The following is a 23,447-nucleotide window of genomic DNA, read 5'->3' as shown; positions in this document are numbered from 1 at the left end:
TGGTACAGTGCCTTGTATGTGCACCCCACAGCACGGCCATTTTTGCACCTTGCAGCATGGTGGCCCATTTTTGCGCCCCCAGTTTTTGCATGCCCTGGAACTTTGCGATAAATAAGTGGATTTTGGGTTGTGGTTTGGGCACTTGGTCTGTAAAAGGTTCGCCATCACTGCTATAGCTGCTCTTCTCAACAAGTGACACTAGAGAGCAAACATCATAAGATATAAAAATTATTAAAGTATTAGTGGCAAAAGTTTTTGAGGCAAGTTTTTTGATATTGAGGAGGTATTTAAAATTACTTTGCATGTTTCTTAAAGTCAATTTTTTTCATTACAATATCTCTGAAATCATAGGCAGTGAACAAAAATTAAGGAACCTAGAGAAATGAACCAGGAAAACCAGTGCTATTCTTTGTATATATCAATTGCATTTGTAGGAGAACTATGCACTGTGTGCTTTAGTGTGCATGTAATATTCACTGAGATCTCTTTAAACCAGTAGTTCTCAACCTTTTTAATGCCGCGACCTCCAACCGGTCGTAAGTCGAGAACTACTTAACCGGTCGTAAGTCGAGGACTACTCAACTAGTGCAGCACCGTTTGCAGAATGGGACTTTTGGTGGGCTCAGCAGGGCAGGGACAGCCTGGACAATTCCTATTGGCTTTGGAAAGCCAATAGAATTAGACTCTATTCAAGAGAGTCTATTCTATTGGCTTTCAAAAGCCAATAGAATAAAAGGGAGTAGCACAGCTAAGGAAAAGGGGGAAAAAATGGCGGACTGTGTTGTTTGGCGACCCTCGTGAAATGGTCGTTCAACCCCAAATGGGGTCCCGACCCACAGGTTGAGAACCACTGCTTTAAACCAAATGTATTCCTATTTCAGAATCACATATTACTTATGGAGGATAGTCTGAAGTCCTGGGAAGAGATACATCAGCATTAAGGAATTGCTGATGGGTACTATATGAGTGGATAATAATAAGCATAATTTGGAATGAGTGGATAATAACTGTACCAGCAGACCTTGTGCTAGTACAGTACCTGTTCATTCAAGTAGTCTGTTTTCAAGCATCTGAAAAAGAATACTATCACTTTAAGGAGTTGACTCGTTAAAATTCATGCGTTCTTAAAGCAGCTACATTTTTAGTCTATAAAAAGATGAGTCTTATTTTCATAAATGGTAAAGAGAAGAACTATGCTGGCCTTTGGGTGCAGTCTGAAGTGATTCTGTTCATTTTTTTAGAGGCACAGCCCTAATAGATATCAACAGAATTTTGAAAACCATTTATGTATTCAGAACAGCGTATTATATAGTGTACCTAGTATATTATATATATTTGCTACATTCTTCTCAAATAGATGTTCTGTATGGTAGAAACTAACATGCATAGAATATTGCCTAACATATTAAGAGCATAAATAGCTTTGAAATAAGGTATAACACTATATATCCTGGATAAGCAGGGGTTGGACTAGAAGACCTCCAAGGGCCCTTCCAACTCTATTAATGGTATTCTATTCTATTCTGTTTAAAGCTAAATGTGGTGTATATGTTGTTTTTTGCACAGATTGTTTTTATACTCATACAAATCTTACCAAGGTTAGCATGGTTATAGATTTAAGGTTTAAAAACACTTTAAATGTATGAAATAAAAAGGATTTTTTTCAGAGCTCTGAATTGCCATGCCAAGAAGGCTTGTTCTTTCTCTGACTGCTATCTGTTCATTATTAACAATTGCAAAGCACCTGGGTAAATGTGAAAAGTGAGATAAATTATGAACCTTCAGTATCTGTACAACAGGAAGAGTGCAGAACTCAGCAGCGTAACTCTTTAGTAACAAGGAGGGAGACCTACCAAGGGTTTTGTACCATAACTACTCTGTGTGCAAACTCTTCAATCAGTGAATCAGGTAGATATGACTTGCAGTTGTTTTCAGATGCTTCCCTTGATGTTGACGTATTATAGAAATTGTCATTCAAATATTTTTTTAAAAAATCTCCATTCTCAATAAATTGCCCAGAATTTAGATTTTTGTACTGCTTGTGTGTATAGTGATACACGCTTTCATGATCTAGTTTTCAGTCACAGTTTTACATTTAGCACTCTTGGGTTTGTTCTCATCTTATCCTTGGTAAGAAAAAATTAGTAAGCTGGACAACTATTAATAAGCAGGACAACTATTTTACTAGTCATCATCTTCAATTGGTATGAAGAGGCTTTTGCTGAGAATAGCCCTTGAAGTTTGGTTTTATATTATCAGGAAACAGAAAACTGTTGTGGTTTAGCTCACTGCATACAGGAAGTATGACACACTCATAGTCTTTGGCTTCCGTGTTAAGTTCTTAAATTCAGAATTAGAATTTGCTTTTAACTTGCATCTTATATGCATAAAAATGGCAACCCAAAGGGAGTCACAGGGTAACCCAAGTACTGGGACAGCTAATGCTTTGCAGAAGCTAGAAGGGTTTGCAAACAGACTTTTTCATAGGCACTCCAAGAGTTCTGTAAGTGAATTGAAAGTAACAGCAGAAAATGGATCTTCGGACATGTCTGAACTTACTGCACTGTGGGAAAAATCAAGTAAGTGTGTCTAGGTTCCTTAATTTGAAATTGCAGACTTTCCAATATTACCTGCTAAATAAAGGAAAATGCTAAGAACTAAACTCCTAAATTAAATGATTGGCAGGTTTTTTCAGGGCTGTAGCTCTTTTTCTTCAGCAGTTGTAAGTGGCTTGCAACACATACTATCAGCCAGCTTTCATTTGTCGATTTATTGCCACGCAGACTGTTCTGTCTGCTTAAATATGTATTTTTTCATTATTTAAAATAGGTCTTTTAAAGCAAAACATGCTAGTATAAAATTTTTAACTGTTATCATACCTACAAATGGAAGAGGAGAATAGGATGTGCCAGATGTTATCAGACAGCCAAGAAAGGCATCTGATGAGGATAGGGGCTTCATGTACATAGACTGATAGAATGTGGAGGAAGATGGCTAATACATAAATACAACATCTCTTACATTAGAACTGAAAATATCTCTTCTAAAAGTACTAGAAATTCTTGGATGTTTGTGTTGTTGCTGCATACTACATATATAATTTGCAATCATGAAGTTGCTAGCCATGTTTGGGGTATGTTAGAGAGGGTGTGTTTTTAGTGACTGAGGCTGGGAAGTGGATAGGGAAGTTCCACAACTTCATAAAACCAAACTGAAAATGTAAAGTTGATTTATTTTTCCAAATGATAGATTATTATGCTATAATACATATTAAAAATATGTTTTTTCTGAATTGATTTGATTACATTTGTTATTGTTCTTTTTTCAGGAAATCAGAGGAGCTTTAATTCTTATCGTAATGAAATTTATTGTGATTTGACAGTGAATTCCAAAGAATTTTGAAATTAGATTTTCCATTTCAAATTTCTAATTAGCAATATTATTATTATTAGTTTGTCGCACAGTCAGCCGGATGCTCCAACTGGATTTGGCATTTTTGTCTACCTATCGAGTCCTTTTCAAGGAGCTGGGATAGGCAGGTGTGGCTGTTTGATGTTGTTATAGATATGTTGCAGGATGTAAGTAGTTCCGAATAAAGCTGCCTTTTGCAATTGACTGATAGAATTTGTCAGTGCAGATGGTATTTAAGTGGTGCTCCAGTTGTTTTAGGATTGCATCTAAGGCCCTATTATCTTTGATTGTTTTTGCCACAGTCATTCTATTTGCAGGTCTTTCTATTTTGCTATCTTCTCCAGTTTTTTCTCTTCTCTTCTCTTCTTTTGTATTGTTATTGCTGTTATTATTATTAAACAATTATTTGCTGCCTATTTTATCATATAATAATTAAGTTAATATTGACAAATGTTTAGTCTGCTACGGTAATTTTAAAATGTTTACTATCATGTTCAGTATTAAGTCACCTTATAGCCTTCCAGAGTAGGCTTTTCATTTTAAGGCAGTGGTTCTCAACCTGTGGGTCGGGACCCCATTTGGGGTCGAATGATCATTTCACGGGGGTCGCCAAACCATGCTGTCCGCCATTTTTTTCCTTTTTCCCTAGCTGTCCTACTCCCTCTTATTAGTGGCCACACCCACTTGGGGGTCACCACAACATGGGGAACTGTATTATGGGGTCACGGCATTAGAAAGGTTGAGAACCACTGTTTTAAGGGAAGGCATATAAATTTAATAAATAAACAAAATATTTACACATATGTTTCTGTGAACTTGCATGGAATAATCAAGAGTTCTCTCATATTTTCAGACAAGTTCTTTTATACAAAGGTCAGCATTTTTAACAAGTTGCTTCTGTCATATAAAATTGATCTATTATTCAAAGTAGTAACTTATTTTAAGGATACTGATATACAGTTGCTTTCATTTTTTTCATATGTTAAATTGTCTATAAGATGTAAAACAATATTATTGGTTATATACTAATGTGCATCGGTTTCTTTGCCCTGGTGCAGTATGTATTGTATGTATATCTATTTAAATTTAGCAAATGTAATTAGATCTAATTCTAATTGATTAATATACAAGCAAATTATATTTTGGACTTTATTGTACAGTATTCTACTTGGTCCTTTGTGGTTGAAACACAACACTCTTAAGAGGATGTTGTTTAAGATGAGGGAGTTACAATACATAGTATTGCCACAAGCAGAAAAATAACATTTTAGCATGTTTTTAGATTTGTATGTATATGTTTTATACATAAAGAGAGATAAGTAATTATATCTGTATTTAAAATCCATGTGGGAAAGCTGCTACCCAAATATTGATGGCTCAGAGATTTGGAGAATAACTACTAAAAAGACTTCCTAAATTCTGTAAAACAAATTCATTGGACAAATTCTGGCCTTCTATCTGGATTCCAGTGGTAATTGATTTATAATTTATAACAGGAATACTAAATCAATGTTAGAATATTGAGGGAAGTTGCTTCCAATATCAAGACAATATTACTTATTTTAGGTTATTGGGAACAATTGCAGTCATGAGGCTGGCTTCATCTTTGCAACTTAAGGAAATCTATATTCCATTATGTACGCTCTGAATGCAAAACACAGAACCAACCTAAAAATCCAGAGTTATGTTATGAATCTGGGATTGACTTGGCAATCATTAGAAGTCATTGCATTTTTATTAGGTTTTTTATTTGTTCAGTTCATAATCATCTGTGTTGCAGAATTCTGAATTGACATATACAATAAAGAATGGTTTTATTGCAATCCTAATTAATATCACTGCTTTTTCACAATATGAACCTGTGACTGTTTTTAGTTGATATTGTCTGCCTTTCTGCAGTGAGAAAATGTGTCATTTTGAACTTAGAGTTTAAATTTTGAACCAGTTATTTTTTGTTTAAATGATTATATACTTGTGAGTCAGCTGACCACTTTAACTGGTAGCTTGTTGAAACAAGGAAATATGGGTTCAAGAAATGTTCTGCATTCATAGTATCAGACTTGCTTTAGTTTTAAGAGGTAAAACATTTAAAAAACTATAATGTGCTGAGAAATACTTATTCACAAGAGTTTTTTGTTTTTGCAGTGAGACTAAAAGGCTGCTTCACAACCATTTTTCCAAATACTGATCTTTCCCTCTATGTGCATTGTTTTAAATGTAATAATAATAATTCTTATTATTGTGAAAGGGGGAATATGTACAAAATTTAGAGCCATCAAAATCTAGTTGATGACAGCCAAGGACTGACTTGTGCTATCAGGATCGGTGGTGACACTGCCTTCTTCCCCACCTGTTATAATGAGCATCATTGTTTCTGTTCATGCCTGGCTCTTTCTGCCAACTTAAGCAGTTAAAGTAGTGGAAATTAACCTGGAAATAAAAAAATAGTGCTTTATTAGAAGCAGTACTTCTCATTTTTCTGCCTAGAACAGGGGTCTTCAAACTTGGCCCTTTTAGGACTTGTGGACTTCAACTCCCAGAATTCCTCAGCCAGCATGCCTGGCTGAGGAATTCTGGGAGTTGAAGTCCACAAGTCCTAAAAGGGCCAAGTTTGAAGTTCCCTGATCTAGAATGTTTCTGTCTATTTGTCTATCTACAATGTTTGCTGTTGATTTCTAATTTATGAATTGTTAGGAAGCAATTTTCAGCCCTCCAAGGAAGACAAGAATAGGAAACCAAAATCATGCAGACTAATACCATTTTTATTGTAAGGCTATAGCAGTGTTTCCCAAACTTGACAATTTTAAGGCATGTGGACTTCAACTCCCAGAATTCCACAACCAGCAACGCTGGCTGTGAAATTCTGGGAGTTGAAGTCCTCATGCCTTAAAATTGTCAAGTTTGGGAAACACTGGGCTATAGTAACAGAGTCTTGCAAGTCTGAATGCATTTCCTCCCTTTCCTTCCTTTATCTTCATGGGAATTAAAGAGGGTTTTGTCTGAGACACTTTCTCAGATTACAGTTCTTTCCTAGACTCAGATTTTTTTTTTTTAATCTAGCTATTGCCTTGGTTGTGGCTGTTCATCTTCAAGTTTATTCCTTCTGCCCATTACAGCAACAGATAAGCATTAGACAACTTGCATATTTTTTTCCCCTTTGCTTCTGTGATAGGATATTGGAGGCACTTTCTTACAGTGCTTCCATTCTTTCCATAGTGAATTATTCCACTTAGTGGGTGTGGGAGAGGTGACCACACTCCTGTGGAGTGATTGAGGCCTCAGTCTTTTAAGATCTGCTTGAAGTCATTGGATACTATTTGGTTCAGTGTTTACAATATTGAATTGTATATGTTCACCCTGGATCTTGCCAGTAATTTTATAGAGGTCCTGTTCCAGTGTAATCTGGAAGTCACTGAGGAGTTGAAGTCCACGAGTCATAAAAGAGCCAAGGTTGCCTACCCCTGGCCTAGATGCCGGTTTGTAATTTAAGATTTTCTTGGACTTACTTTATATTAATAAATGTATATGGCGATTTAACTCAATTTTATGACTCTAGACACCAATAAAAACACACACTCAAAACAGGATCACAATAAATATAAATCAGCAACAAGATTTAAAAAAAATCACAGCCATCCCACAGGCTCTGTCATACATCCAAACTCCCATGGCCAGTTATTATACCAGTCTTTAGAGCTTTATGAAATGTCACCACAATTGGGTCTAATCTGACCTCTAGCAGAATGATATTCCAAAGAATAGAAATGGCTCTCCTCCTGAATCCCACTATATAGCTCACCTTAATAGACAGGATCCAAGCATACCTCTGCTGCCAGATCTGCTGGAATAAATAAACACAATCTGGGAGGGGCAGTTCCAAATAACCTTGTTCTCATTCATAAAGGACTTTATAGGTAACCAGCACCTTGAACTTAACTCAGAAGCATACTGGCAGCCAATGAAAAGCAGAGATGTAATATGCATTGATTGAGAACTGTGGATGACTAGCTGAATCAGCTGCAGCTTCTGGATGTTCTTCACATGCAGCCTCGTGTAAAGCACATTGCAACAATGCATTTGAAAGGTGATTAATGCATGAGTGATTGTGAACAAAGCTTCTTGATCCAGGAACAGGTGCAATTAGTGCACAACACAAAGCTGCATGCAAGCCTTCTCAACCAGAGCTGCCACCTGTCCCTTAAAGGAGGGGCTGTGGATTGACTTCTGTTTCATTATCAGGACTGACTGAAACCAGCCTTGAAGAAAGAAAGAAAAAACTAACACAGCACATTGCCACCCATTTGTAATCCCCCACTTGCTGAGAGTTCAAGCACAGCAAGGATGGATGTACCATCACAATATCAACTCCAGAGGTTTTCCATAAGTGTAACCAATAGCTTTTCAGTCAGGTAGCCAGGTCTGAATCCCAACTGAAAGGAGTCCAGATAATTCACTTCTTTCTTCCCTGTTCTCTCAAACTTAGGAAAAACTTGGCCTAATTGCTTAAGCAGTTAAAAGTGGCTGTGGGAAGTTTTTACCTTCAGATGTGCAAGATTTTGTTAATGTAGCCTTACAATAAAGTAGGGTTAATCCATCTAATTGGACTAATGTGTTTCCTTGTGTTTCCTATCTGGTTTATTTGGGAAGGCTGACAGAGACTATTAACAGGTGGTTTCTGAATTGTTTCCAAAGTCAATATATTAAAAATGCCAATAATAAGAGAAAAGTAAAATAATGAAGAATTAAAAGAATTTAGTAAAGAATAAAAGTATATGAAAAGAGCTGATGATCTACAAAGAAGAATTAGAGTGGAATGAATGACAAACATGTCATAAAAATACATGTTTTGAAATTGTCTTGTGTCGAGGATGAGCAATCACATGTTGCTATGGAGAAATGGCAAGGAAACAACTGAACAGAATATGTGCAACTATCTCCAACCTCTGAGCATTCCTGTTTGCAGATATTGAACTTCCCCTCATCATCTTTAAGGTTAGATGTTAAACCTTGCTAATATCAATGCCTTTCTGCATGGGTGGAAAGGATGATGTAAAATATTTATGGATGGCATAAAGCAGGGGTGTCAAACTCAATTTCATTGAGGGCTGCATCAGCATTGTGGTTGCCCTCGGAGGGCCGGATGGGTGTGGCCAGGGTTGGTGCGGCCTACTGGGTGGGCGTGGATGGAGTGGGTGTGGCCTACTGGGTGGGCATGGATGGAGTGGGTGTGGCCTACTGGGTGGGCATGGCCAGCTCTACATCATTCATGTCAAGGGTGCCTGTGGGGGCGTGGGCAGGAGTGGGAGAGATCTGTGGGTCTCAGGCAGAAGTGGGTGGGACCAGGACAAGTGCCAAGGCATGGTCCACTGGAGGAGCCTCAGTGTTCCTCTCAGACCATGTAGGGGGACTGGATGGTGGTGTGGGCTGCCCGGAGTCCTGGGCAGCAGAGGTCAAATGCACAGCCTGGCCCTCGAGCACCTGTGGCACCAAGCCCAGCCCCACTTGCCCAAGTCCAGCTGCACTTACCTCCTCCTCAAGATTGCTGTTGCTGTGCTTGCTCTCCTTAGCCAGGTTGTCCATGATAGGTATGAGGGCAAAGTCAGAGGGAGGCCCATTCCCTCTCCATGGGAGAAGACCCGGCTTTGGATTCCAAAGCTTGCTTAGCAATGGGATGGGAGACCCCCAGGATAGGCCAGGAGGAGGGGGCAAGGGGATGGTGAAAGGGCAGCAGGGTAGGACTAAGGCAGGACTTCCCTCAGACTCTCCCTCTCTTTTCCTTCCTTCCTTCCTAAGTACACAGTGGTGGAAAAATATTTGAGATGAGGGAAGGAGAAAAACAGGCAAGAAATACCTGGGGGGTGTCACCTTTCGTGAGGAATGAAGAAATGCACCATTGCCTGGAAATGGCCAGCACATCGTCCTCACTTACTTCACATATCTGGCTTGGTGGGCTCTGGGGGAGGGGATGCCATGAGCAGAGTCAACGTTACCTGCGCAATGCCGCCCAGCCTGCCCGGTCTTGGCAGGCAGCGGGACGTTCTGCTCACAGTGCCGAGATGTTGAGCTGGGTGGCGCGAAGCTCACCACTTTGCACCTTGCTGCCTGCTGAAACTGGGCAGGCTGGGGGCTAGGCAGCATTGCACTTCTCATCAGATTCATGCCACCCGGCTCAGCCTCTCGGCGCTATGAGGAGAGTGCCCTGTTGCCTGCCGAAACCCCTCCCCTGGAGCCCATCAAGCCAGATATGTGAAGTAGGCCAGGACCATTTGCTGGCCACTTCCAGGCGATGGTACATTTCTTCATTCCTCATAAAGGGTGAAACTTCCCCAGCATGTACCCAGGGGGTGGGGCCAACGCAGCAGGGGCTGGTTTCTCACTGTTTCCAGACGGCCTTGTGGAGCTAAGACTGAATGCATTTCAGCATAGATGGCCACCACAAAATTGTACATTGGCTCCCTCCCTCCTGGCCGGCCTGGGCCAGGGCCAAGGCAGTGGGGGCCGTTCCCTCACTGTTTCCAGATAGCTTTGCAGGCCACATGAAACCACTTCGCGGGCCGCATCTGGGCCCCGGGTCTTGTGTTTGACATGTCTGGCATAAAGACTGAACAGCATGGTCTCTACAGTGGTAGTGATAAAAGTTTAGATCTGTTACTTTATAGGTCTGAGTCAAACTCTGCTTAGTCTGTTTTCTGGAGGCAAAATCGATAAAGCTGGGGTTGGAGAGATTGCTACTGTCAATGCAACATGCATATCTTCTCAGAAGTAAGTCATTCCTTTCCTCGGCTTCTTTTTCTTTACTCAAATTTTGAATTTTAATGCATTTGTAAAGTACTATGTATTGTTATAATAATTTCAGAAGAGACAAGAACCTATGTAATGTTGTTTGAGTTTAGGATCTAAATATTGCCAGCCTGGTTACTGCCTGGATGGAATATCTTCAGAACTATATCAGAGCTGAATTTGAAAATATATACCAAGGGAAGGCAATAGCAAAACTGTTCCTATTATCAAGAAAATTGTATAGGGATTGTATAGGAAGGACAGCAAGTCATCAGGGCTCAAACTCATCTTGACTTTACCTTTTGCATCAATTAACTTTAATTTGCAATTATTTGTTAGCAAAAACTGTATTGGTTAAAATTTTTGCCTATGAAAACTTTTTATGAGAACAAATATATATATATATATATATATATGAAAACTTTTTATGAGAACTAATGTATATCGGGTGACATTGTAGGATTCTCTGGTACTGTTATGTTTGAAAGCATATAGCTAAGTAGATTAGTGCATATACAAATCCCAATTGTCATGAATTTAATAATCTCTTTTTTTCTAAAAGCAGGATGAACGTAGAATTTTATATGACTAAAATTAAACTATATTGCTCACAGCTGTTTGTTTCATCAGCTTCTGAGTGTTAGATACCTAGAATTGCTTCATAACTATTGGTATCTTGATTTCGCTTACTGTAGACTACAGTTTTAACTACAGAACTACATTATTCAAATAGATCCTAATACATGTGTACAGTATTTCACATGTAGAGGAAAATCCTCATTTGCATGGATTATGAGTTCTTGTAGAATCCTATCCAGAATCAATTTGCTTCTTTTATTACATAATCAGCATATTGGAGCCTGTTTTTCTTCTATTTTAATGAAATCCTTTATTTTACCCCCTCTTAATTTCTTCATTTTTCTCCCAACTCTTCAAAATTCCCTAGAATTATTTGTCCTTTTTGCCTTAATGAAAATCATGCAATAAACACCTGTAAGCATTGCCAGGCTTTTACTGAACAAGTTCATCAGAGTTGTTTTTATTTGCAGACCATTCTCAAACGATCTCACAAGCTTTAAAAGTAGGAGATATCAAGACTGTTGCAACCCACTCATCTTCCCCTTAGCTTCCTAGGATGGTCACAAACTTGGTTGGTGAGCTTTCATCCCTTGGACAGAACACTGAATCCACCACCACCCACATAAATCTTTGGGTCTCTGTTGCATCATTATCAGCACCAAAGGAGACCACCCATTTCCTGATTTAGAAATTCTGTAAACCTCTTAATAGAATAACAGAATTGGAAGGGATCTTGAGGTCTTTTAGCCCAACTCCCTACTCAAGCAGGAGACCCTATATCATTTCAGATGATGGAGCACCCACAACTTTGGTGGCAATCAGTTCCACTGATTAATTGTTCTCACTGTCAGGAAATTTCTCCTTAGTTCTAGGTTTGTTCTCTCCTTGATTAGTTTCCACAGTTGCTTCTTGTCATGTCTTCAGGTACTTTGGAGAATAGATTGACACCCCCCTTTTTTCTTTTTGGCAGCCCCTCAAATGTTGGAACACTGCTAACATGTCATCCCTAGTCTTTTTTACTAGACTAGATATACCCAATTCCTGGAAATGTTCTTCATATGTTTTAGCCTCCTGCCCCTTAAATCATCTTTGTTGCTATTTTCTGCACTCTTTCCAGAGTCTCAACTTCTATTTTATATCATGGTGACCAAAACTGGGAGCAGTATTCCAAGTGTGGTCTTACCAAGCCATTATAAAGTAGTACTAACACTTCACATAATCTTGATTCTGTCCCTCTTTTAATATAGCCTAGGATTGTGTTGGATTTTTTGGTGACTGCAGCACACTGCTGACTCATATTTAAGTGATTGTCCACTAGGACTCTTAGATCCCTCTCACAGTTACTACTACTGAGCCAGGTATCACCTATTCTCCAGCACTGGAGATGGATAATCCACCAATGGGTTGAGACTGTATTTCTGCCCAATCAGATCAGTCAGCCAAAGTTGCCACGCCTGTCCTTGACCACGAGATCCCAGTCTTGACTGATCTAGCCCAGAGGACAGACGTTCAACTTTGGCTCCTAGGCAGGTATAGTTTTTTTCCCATTGGTGGATTATTTTCCAGTACCTGAGAGTTAGGTTAAATTAAACTAATTGGATTTAATTGGCTAATTATTTTAAAGAATCCTTTTGGACCTTCAGCCTATCTTTCTGGGTAAAGATACAACCTCTTAAATTAACATGATTAGGTGAAATATGTACAAAATATAGTATTGCACAGAAACATAGTCAAAACAGAAACAAAATAAACAACTACAAATAATTTGTAAAGAAGCTCAACTGGTCATAATAAATAGGTTTTTGTACCATCAACATCACAGTTAGAACCTATATAGAGTAACAAGAAAGGGATTGCATTCTTAATTATAGTATCTGTCATCAATATTGTTTTGCACTTATAGAGAGAAAGGGCAAAGTATTAATAGTCGGAGGTGCTTTGCATTCTTTAGAATATTTTAGCAGCTATTGTTCTCCCTATTGTTCTGTTTTACTTATGGTGTTGATCTAACTTTCTCTCCATCTGCCAAGATAAATCTTCTGACCTTGATTCTGTCTACCTTACAATTTTGAGGAGGATTTGATTCAGGAAGACTCTGGGGATGAGATAAAGAAGGTTATATTTATTCCTCAGAAGCCTTCCACAAGCTGCATAGCTTGTACATAGGTAAAGAGAAATGCTTTTAGGACTTCATCCAGAAATAGCAATCCAATCTCATACAAATCAGATCCATCATATGTTGGTGCATCTGAAACAGTAAGGCGAGGCTCCATCTTCATTCTTGCAACTAATTCCTGTTTGTCCCTTTATTGGTAGGACTTCTCTTTTTTTAGCTAAGCACACATCTCTATCTTACAGTTGTAAGCTGTATTGCTTCTGGTCTCTCCCTTTACTTTAATGTCAAAGACCTTTAAGCTGATAACTCTCATGCTGATTCACCTCTTGAAGAAGGTGACATTACTAATAACCATGATTTTGCATTGTTGAATTGAAAAACTATGTGACTTATTGCAATATTATTCTCAAAACCTCTTCAGTTGGGGGAAAACATAAATTTATTTCCTCCCCTACATAGCAAGTTGGATACAGAGAGCAAAGCTTCGGGATTGATAGCTAGCTAGACATGGAGCTTTGACTACTTCTAACTATTTGTAGTTTCTCCCTATATTCTTCTGCCTTAGTACTTGTGAAGCAGTCATTCATTGTCTTCTCCACAATTTGGAAAAAGCTGAGGAAGGAGTCTTATTTGGAGCCCAGCAAACAGGATGCTGTGGTCTAGTATTTTTATTTATTTATTTATTTATTACATTTTTATACTGGTCATCTCCCCTATAAGGTGAGCTTATAAGTAGTAAATATACTAGTAGGTAGCATTCAAATTGTAGGTTGAAGTTTCCCAACCCCCTTTTGAGATTAAAATACATAATTTGTATGATAATACAGAGCAGTAATTCAGTGTTTATATGCATACAGATAGTCATTGCTTAGCAACCACTATAGAGACCTGTAGCTTTGCAGTTGCGAAGTGGAAAATGAGGTTGGCCGTAATGGGCTTACAACATGACTTTCCATTTGGTTGTTAAGCATGTCACTGCAATTGTTACATGTGATTGTGACTTAGAATTTTACTTCCATGTACTCCATTAACTGCTTATCACAAGGTGGTCAGGAAGCACACAAATAGTCAACACATGACCACAAGATACTTTGACAATTGTAAATGTGAGGATTGGTCTCAAAACTAGCTATTTTTACACGTCAGAACTTCAAGCATTTGCTAAATGGGATAGTAAGCAAGGACTATCTGTACTACAATCTTTTAAGAGGATTTGAATGGTTGGTTTCAGGACAATTATGTTTGAATCTATTTTAAAACTGTAATTTAAGAATTTAACTGTATTTATAGAAGTAAATAAAATTGCAGTTTAGAATAGTTTTCAGCTGGATACAAATACATCCAGAAGCCATTTCTAAAGTTTGTATATAGTTCATATTTTAATTTTTGTCTGAAATCATGAGTTGAAAGGCACACAGCATTAACAGGCTATTCTTGGGAATGTGCAACTGAATTATACATTACTTCCTAGAAAGTCTGCTTAAGCCTTAGGGCTGACATATTATATTATCACGTGGGTAACATAAAAATCTAAGTACAAGAATAGGCATCTCCTGGTTTTTCCTCAGAGGGCTTTGATATCAGATGTTTCAAAATATGCCATGCTCACGTACAGCAGAGCAAAAAAAAAAGTTTATATAATTTCTTTCTTCCCAGCCTGGAATTTACACTAGTCCCTCACCTCACCCATCCCACACCATTAGAAACAATGACAAGAAAATACATAAGCTCTTATTTTGATCTGAAATACCTTTCTCATTTTACTACCACATTATCATCCATCTGTTTCATGGAGTACTGGAACACATAATATCAAAAGCATTGAAGCTCAGTAAAAAAAAAGTTTGAATTAAACTTCAAAAACATTTTTGATAAGAAAAGAGAAAGGAACGGTTGCTAGAATTGGGTATGTCTAGTTTAACGAAGAGAAGGACAAGGGGGGACATGATAGCAGTGTTCCAATATCTCAGGGGCTGCCATAAAGAAGAGGGAATTAAGCTATTCTCCAAAGTACCTGAAGGCAGGACAAGAAGCAACGGGTGGAAACTAATCAAGGAGAGAAGCAACCTAGAACTAAGGAGAAACTTCCTGACAGTGAGAACAATTAATCAGTGGAACAGCTGCCTCCAGAAGCAGTAAATGCTCCAACACTGGAAGTTTTTAAGAAGAGACTGGACAGCCATTTGTCCGAAATGGTGTAGGGTTTCCTGCCCGAGCAGGGGGTTGGACTAGATGACCTCCAAGGTCCCTTCCAACTTTACTACTACTATTATGGGATCTATATTAAGCTGACATGGTGAACATTGTGATTGCAGAATCTTTTAAGACATTGCTTTGGCATTATTCTCTTTGCAAAACTTCTTACGCCTCATGTGTTGGTGCACATACATAAACTCTCTCAAAGAGGAAACTGTTTGTGAGTTAACATGTTTTGGTTAGTAATAAAAGCAGAAGTTCAAATCTCTCCACCCTAAGCTGATTTATTCACAGAATCTTGTATTTATTCTATGAGAGTTCTAACATTTCTCTCTTAGGAAGCGGTATTACCCCACTAATTCTCCTTCTAAACATCCAAGTACTGTAGTTGTTTATGGAGATTTTCAGAGCTAGAGTTTTTGATTTAGAAAAACAATTAACAAACACATTTGTTTTTGCTCTGTTTTCCATTTTGACATGGTGGAATGATACATTACTTAAATTTATCTAGCTTTAGAAAAGTAGTACAATTTGCTTGGTTTAGCAAAACCATATTAAAAGAGTTGTTACATTGATGATTAGTTTAAATTTTCAGGATCATAGACATACTTGCATACATAGTTTTCTTATTTACAGCTAAGCTTACTGACTGATTTCATACTTCATGCTAAACAAATATGGAACAAAGCACATTATTGTTTAATATGATGAATGACTCAGCCCACTGTGTACTATACTACCGGTATATCTATAAACCTTAGTTTTTATAGTTAAATTCTAATCAAGATTAACATAATAACACAGTGATGTAAGTCAGAATCCTTAATACTTTGGAATCTCAAAGTCTGGCCAAATTATGGATTTCTTATAAACTGCTGTAGCTGTTACTTTGGTATATCATCAAATTTTATCTGATTATCCAAGGCAATGGTCTAATATAAATCATGTTATAAATCACATTGGGTTTATTTGAATTAGCTGTGTGAATGTTCTAAAGTGGGTAGTGTCAATACCATGGGTATTATTGTAAGTAGTTACCCATGAAAAAAGATTTAACATGGAACCCAGCCGTGTCAAGACTGTGGATATATTTCGGTATTTGAGTGACTGTCCTGTGTACTATCACAAAATACTTACGTATAAATATCAAGTCATAGAAAATAAATGATTTCCCAATATGCTAAGCTACACATTTGTCTCAAAGTATCAGTTTCCAAAGATCCATGATCATTGTAATAAATTACACTCCTGAAATCATACAAACGCACATTTAACAATAGACAGTCAAAACTACTAAATTCATATGTGCCCACCAAAAGGCATTTTTTTATAGAAATTAGAAAAAATACATGAAAATGGGTATTACAAATTTTTAGCAAATGTCCTTTTAACATACCCTTTATACCAGGGCTTTTCAACCTTTTCACCCACTGTACCACCAGTCAGATATGGCAATATCCGAGTACCACCAGTCACCTAGCAAGGTGTCAAAAACTTGATGACCAAAAAAAAAAAAAAGGAAAAAAGTGATGAAGTACAGGTAGTCCTCGACTTACAACAGTTCGCTTAGTGACTTGGAGGTTACAGTGGCACTGAAAAAAGTGCCCCCCAAGCCACAGCCAAGCAAGACACCTGCCTGGCCGCACTCTTCCTCCTGTCTGAGGTTTTCATTGTTGTGAGCATTTCTGTTGAGGATTGGCAGCGGGGGAGGGGTAGGGGGTGTTTTGTTTTTATTCCCCGTCTGCTGGGTGGCTGCAGCAGGTTTTGGTCACTTCAAATGACCCTGGGACACTGTGACCATTATAAATATGAATCAGTTGCCAAGCATCTGAATGTAAATCACAAGACCCTGGAGAGGCTGCAACATTCCAGCTGATCGGCGCTTCTCCTGGGCTCAGCAGAAGTGCTAGGATCAGCGCCAAGCTCCAGCTGGAGCCTGGCGCTGATCCTGGCGCTTCCGCTGGGCCCTGACAGCCCTGCAGTTCCAGCCATCTTTCACTCAGGCTTGTGCGGTGCTGCACCGGTTCAGCTCATTCCCCTCCCCTGCTACTTTTCTAGGATGGTGGCGTACTACCTGGCAGGTGTCAATGTACCACAGGTGGTACCCATACTATTGGTTGAAAAGCCCTGCCTTATACCAACATGTGCATGTAATCCTGGATATAAAAATCCAAATCCTTAGGGAAGAGAAGAAACTCTTTAAACATCCTTTGTGGTATCTGGGTCACAGGTGACCTGTGAATACTACTATACTAGAAACTTAAGAAATGTGGTGAAGATGATTATGATTATATGATATAGAGAGCAATACATTATAATAGAACAAGTTATGGTTTGGGATATTTGATATAGTAGCATAGAGCTTCAACTAGAAAATTCTTAGTTGTTTGCCTCCAGAGATATATCGAAGCTTTTTTTTAATGCATAAAACAAGATATATTCTGTGTGAATAAATTAAAGCTTTAGAGAAAGCTACTGGTTGGGTACAAGCAGACCGATAATTCTCCTCTAAGGTTGCTATGGAAACTAGCAGTGCTTGCTATAATTGAGAGCATCTTAAAACATCCTGTCATTTCCTTTTTTTTTCTCTCAGCCATTTTACATTATTTTTATGTTGTATAGGTAACATCAGTTCAAAAGAAAATAGTTAATGAACATTCCTGTTTGAATATCAATCTACTTTGCTGTTATTTTTTATTGGATAGTGTTCGTATTTTAAACTGTCTGCATGAAAGCAAGCTCCCTGGATTTGTTTGTCTTCCAGTTCTAGTGGCTGTGTATATGGGTTCCATTGCATCTACTGTAGAGACTAAAAACTCATTTAACGGATAAATTTTATAGCAATATGTTTCTGAAAACTAATCTTTCAATATGAATGGTAAGTCAATTCATTTTTGCATTTCTGTTTAGATTATGAATTGAACTGCATTTCTTAAAAAAAAATCTATAAAATTATTGTCATTCCATTACACTTTTCTTATGAGCATTTTTCTTTTCTGTAATTTGGATAATAGAGAGTTGCTGCTTTCAGTAATTTGGTACCAAATTATTTAATATTGTACAAGCCATTGAAAAGAAGCATTTCTTACTATAAGAGCATTACATAGGGTGTGAAAGATAATGCAATTAGCTTATTTTCTGTAGGTTGCTTTTAATATACAGTATGTAATTAAAGTTCAGTAATTTTAAATTAGAGTTAGTGCAAATAACCTTTTATTTCAGTTTATTGGCATTTTTAATGTCATATACATTTCTACATAGTATTTAAGTAATTTATTTCATGATTGGCTAATGACTTTTAGTTTTCTTAGTTGGCAATTGAAACTAATATGTGAAGTAATGGTCAGATGTACTGGCTAGCTTGCAAAACTGATTTTTGTTATCATTTCTGTCAAGAAAACTTGATTTTGATATCAAGTATGTACTATAATAGCTGAAGCAAAGTATAGCTTGTCATAAATTTAATGGAATAGGAAAATGAAGAATCAAATTATGATGTATAAAATATTTATTTTTAGAACCTAGATAGAAATTTATGTTTGACTTTATTTTAGCAAAGATCTCTTTCTCAATACTTTCAGAAAAATAACTTCTTCCAAAAGGTTTTATGTAAAAATGTAAGTACCTCAGCAGTCTCAAATACAGCTTGAATAGAAAAGCTATTTATTTTTAGCTACCTTGGGGGATCAATATAGAATAGAACAGAAAAATATTTATTTGCAGGGTTGAATTTAAAAATGTATTGACTAAGTATAGTCTTATGAAACTTGTACAACTATGTAATTTAGTCATGGTAACTGACTATGCATCTGCCACACAGATTGCAAAAACGTGGCCCATACAGAGTGTAGGCTATCTTCCCTTGATTTTTCCCTCTCCTAAATAGAGATTATACTAAAGGATTGTGATACTTTTTCTATATTCTCCTCCACTGTGGCATTGTCTTGAACACATAGTACATAACATTTAGAATCAGGAACCCACATGACAATTCTTCCTCTGGATCAGTTGCTATGTATATAATGGAATGTTATACTGTATTTAGAACATTATGCTTTTAGTATTTGAAGGTATTCATAAGAGCTCACACTGGATGCTTGCAGAATTAGCTTTAGCCATAAGATCAGCTGAAATATTTGTCAGTTGTATGAACACGTGTCCCTATTTAGTTTCCAGTCAAAGTACTTAAAGATTAATGTTATATATATACATATACACATACATACATACATATGTATATATATACATATACACACACATACACAGAGAGAGAGAGAGAGAGAGAGAGAGAGAGAGAGAGAGAGAGAGAGAGAGAGAGAGAATGAATATAACATATGTATGTTTTAACTTATATTTGGTATCCTAGGCAAAATCGAGGAGTGATCATACTATATCTGTTTTTATTATTTTGTGGTTATACCCCTTCAAACACACATCCATGCACCCATTATGGCTGAGATGTTGTGCCAATTCATGAAGATCAAGAATGTTACAATCAAGCCAGAGATAATGTTCTGAGTTTTTATTTGAAGATCAAGATCTAATGAAGAATGAATCTCATTTTGGAAAAAGAAAGTCTAAGCTTATCTTCAACAGTCTCAATCTAGTTGTTTACAGTTGTTTCCACTGTAGTCTGCATTCAGTTGGGGTTTTTTCCCAGATCTTCACTGTCCCCTGGAGCATTAGTAATGAAGCAATATGCTTCCAAAGTAATTTGAATACATTGGAGAAGAAAAAGACAGTTTATAAACCCTGCCTGGGTTTGGAGGATTAAAACATAGCATATTAATCTTTGGCAGGATTCCACAGCCTGAAAACTCAGAGTTACATGCTGATCCCTGAAATCCTTGGATGCAATCCCCGAAGCCCCTCTAAAAATTACCACTGTATTATAATGTTTAATGTGATAAAAGGAAATTATTTAATACTGGAGAATCAACTTGCTAAATTGCTTTTTTAAAAATTTAATATAATTGTAGTTACATTTCACTGTAAAATAAATTTAGTTTGAATTTTAACCCTATCTATTTCACCTGGCCAAACTATTTTTTTATCCTGTATATCTAGAGCAGGGGTGCCCAACCCCCGGTCCATGGACCAGTACCGGTCCGTGGCATGCCAGTAACCGGTCCACACAAACAAGCAAAGTCCCATCCATGGCATGCAGGCAACACACAAAACCATGCACTCTCCGGTCCGTAAAAAAAGCTTTCTCCATCAGGATGGATGTAGACTCCACTGATTTAATCCCACCTGCTCAGACTAAGACAAAAAAACTCTGCCACGCCTCCTTCTGGGTGTGACTTCCCAGTTTTTGTCTTAGTCTCGTGCTCAGCAAGACGCTTTTCAGAAGGCTCCTAGCTAAGTTTGATTCTTTCCTTTTTTCTTTTAGGCTATTCAAATTAAAATTGGATACTTTAAATTCAAATTGATTAACAATTAGATTAATTCGGCTTCACTTCCAAATTAAGAGGATTGCGTTGGGGGGGATAGGGACTCTATCCTCCCTCCCCTGCAGCCCTTTGGGCTTTGAAAAGGAGGCTGCAGGCTTCGTTTGTTAGGGAGCTCCCGTTCCGACGATCTGTAGCCTCTTTGCGATTCCGCCAATTCAGCACTCTCCGGTCCGTAAAAAAAGCTTTCTCCGCGGAACCGGTTCCTAGTGTCCAAGAGGTTGGGGACCTCTGATCTAGAGCACAGGACACAATCGAAAGGCTCTACATATTTTGATTTATGGTGTACTTTGAAGCAGAGCTGGAGGATGTCCCATTGCTAGAATATGAATTCAAACTGCAGTCAGAAGCATGACATTTAAAAGTTGAAATATAACAATCCCGAAATTGAAAGTTAATATGACTGATTTGTACAATACAAGTTATTTATTTAATTTTAATATTTATATATCAAAATTAATCTTTTAGGCCAGGGGTACCCAACATGTGGGCCACGGCTCACTATTGGGCCCTGGCCTAATTGCCACTAGGCCACATGAGTGGCTGGCTGGTGTGTGTACACAGCCCCACTCTTGCGAGCCGTGTTGTACTCGCAGCCACACATCCGTAAGCCTCATTACAGGTGCTGGCAGCCCCACTCGCAAAGTCACACATGCACCTCCCCCCCCCCACAAAATCATCCATTCTTTTCCCCCTCTTCCCCGCTCTGGGCTGCCAACCTAGAAAGTTGGGGGACTCTGCTTTAGAGAATCCCTGTTCTCTCCACACATGTCAAGGGAGATGTGCCATCTCCATCGGATGTTCCCGATTCTAACTGCTCCTCCTCCTCCTCCTCCTCCTCCTCCTCCTCCTCCTCCTCCTCCTCCTCCTCCTCCTCCTCCTCCTCCTCACTGGGCTCTAAGGAGAACATGACAGATTCCTGCAGAATAAGTAGACAAATCTTCCTATACAAATTTATTTTAATGGCAACTAATTATTACCAAACTTCAAGAATGATAAAAAATGCCCGCAGCAGTCCATCTTTAAGTGGCTATAATAATAACGCATCTGTAAATCTTGGGGTAGCTGTTTTCTTTTATTCCTATGTTATAGAAACCAGTTGTGCAATTATCACTCTCGGTGCATCCTGCAACACACACTGATAATGTAAAAAACATAACTGAACATTACCACAGCCATCTCTAAGATGATTTGCAGTTCTGTCTTTTTTTTATCTTGAAGGATCAAATTGGAGCTATGAATTAAGTTTTAATATTATAATATCGCACAGTCAAGTAAGTGGTCACCACTTGCTTCACAATCGGCTTCTGACAAGCAAGAGTTAATAGAGAACAGTTCTCCATTAGTTGCAGTCATAGCGTTTCACTTAATGACCACAGTGATTTACTTAATGTCCATCAGGGAAGTGATGTTGCTGGCCCATTGCAGTCATGTGATTCCCCCCTCCCCACTTTTCAACTATGGCACTTATTAATGGAGTTGCCGGTCCCAATTTTGGTCACTAGGAGAGAACTGCATATAACAGGGTGCTCCCCATTGTTTTAAAATAGCTTTTTTAAAGACAGAATTGCTGTAATTTTAGTTCCAAACTTGTTCATCAATTTAGTGATTCCTTATAAGGAGTCAAATTATGCTTTGGAAAAGTGGAATAATTGGTCTATCACAAAAACCACTAGAGATTAATGATGATATATAATTTTGTAATTTTAACTGGATGCAATAGGAGAAGCTGATAAAGCTGGTGATGCTGAAAGTGAGGTTGACAAGACTGGTAGCTCTTGGGATCATGGTTATTGGGAAGATCAAAACACGATAGAGCAAAGAATATTCTTGAACAGAGATTAGAGCCAGTAGGACTTGGCAGGAATGAGACTAGAGAGTAGAATGATCAAACTCAGGAGATACCAGTACCTTTTGTATTGTTGTCTAGAAAACCATGTGGATATAGCTTTAGCATTAGATAAGTTTGGATGCCAGACTATGAGATCTTTATGTGGACAATATTCCTCTCCCCATTAGGAAGTGGTAGTTCACAAGTAAACTTCTGAGTAATGATGTAGACAGGCCAAACTCCAAACATTGATGGAGACAGAATTGAAAGATGAATTATTGTTGCACAAGTCACATTCAGTCATAACATTGAATGTGAAAAGCATGAACTAAGGAAATACAAAATTTTGAACATGGAAATGAAATAAATAAATTGAACTTCTGAGAAATTAGTGCATTTGGTGAACTGAAGTATAATCCAGTCACCATATACATATCCAGGAACAGACAGTGGAGAAATATGAATTATTGGTGTCAAATATAGAATATTAAAAAGAGTTGATGTGCCAATATATATTTCATACACTTAGTAAAGGTAGTCCTCAACTTATGACCACAACTGAGGCCAAAATTTCTGTTACTAAGGGAGACAGTTGTTAAGTGAATTTTACCCCATTTTATGATCTTTCTTGCCATAGATGTTAAGTAAATCACTGCAGTTATTAAGTTAGCAACGTGGTTGTTAAGTGAATTTGGCTTCCCATTGACTTTGCTTGTCGGAAGTTCAGAAAAAGTAATCGCATGTCCCCTGGACATTGCAACCATCATAAATATGATTCAGTTGCCAAGCATCTTAATTTTGATCACATGACTGTGGAGATTCTACATCAGTTGTAAAACGGTCATAAGTCACTTTTTTCATGGTTATAGTATCCAGTCACTAAACGAAGTGTTGTAAGTTGAGGATGACCTGTATATGAAAGAATATCTGAGAATCTAACAGAAAAAACACTTTGTGGGGGGGGGGAAGCTGAAAATAATTTCCCCAAAATTGAAAGATATCTAGGTAGCTTTTAGAATAATCAACAAACCGAAGAATTTCTAAGGATGCTTCCACTTCAGAAACTAAGTTTGGAGAAACGGTG

At 37.9% G+C, this 23,447-nt stretch overlaps 1 protein-coding gene across 5 annotated transcripts in view; it reads left to right on the top strand.

Annotated features, from left to right (window-relative positions):
• Window positions 1-23,447, top strand: part of PRKACB (protein kinase cAMP-activated catalytic subunit beta) — a 70,818-nt gene that overhangs the window by 17,597 nt on the left and 29,774 nt on the right. The window contains exon 1 of one of the 5 annotated variants that reach the window (XM_039320962.1): window positions 2,327-2,579. The exons of 2 other annotated variants lie outside the window; for them this stretch is intronic. In XM_039320962.1, the coding sequence (XP_039176896.1) occupies window positions 2,393-2,579 (187 nt within the window). In that variant the 5' untranslated portion in view covers window positions 2,327-2,392. Of the gene's footprint in view, window positions 1-2,326; window positions 2,580-17,697; window positions 17,961-23,447 lie in introns of those variants that run through there. 2 more of the 5 variants (XM_039320967.1, XM_039320966.1) reach the window with 2 other exon arrangements.

The sequence above is a fragment of the Crotalus tigris genome, unplaced genomic scaffold (genome assembly GCF_016545835.1).
Source record: "Crotalus tigris isolate CLP2741 ecotype Arizona unplaced genomic scaffold, ASM1654583v1 scf7180000023718.2468807, whole genome shotgun sequence".
Taxonomy (NCBI): Eukaryota; Metazoa; Chordata; class Lepidosauria; order Squamata; family Viperidae; genus Crotalus; species Crotalus tigris.
Note: the sequence above shows the minus strand (reverse complement) of the source record. Positions and strands in the feature narration are given on the sequence as shown.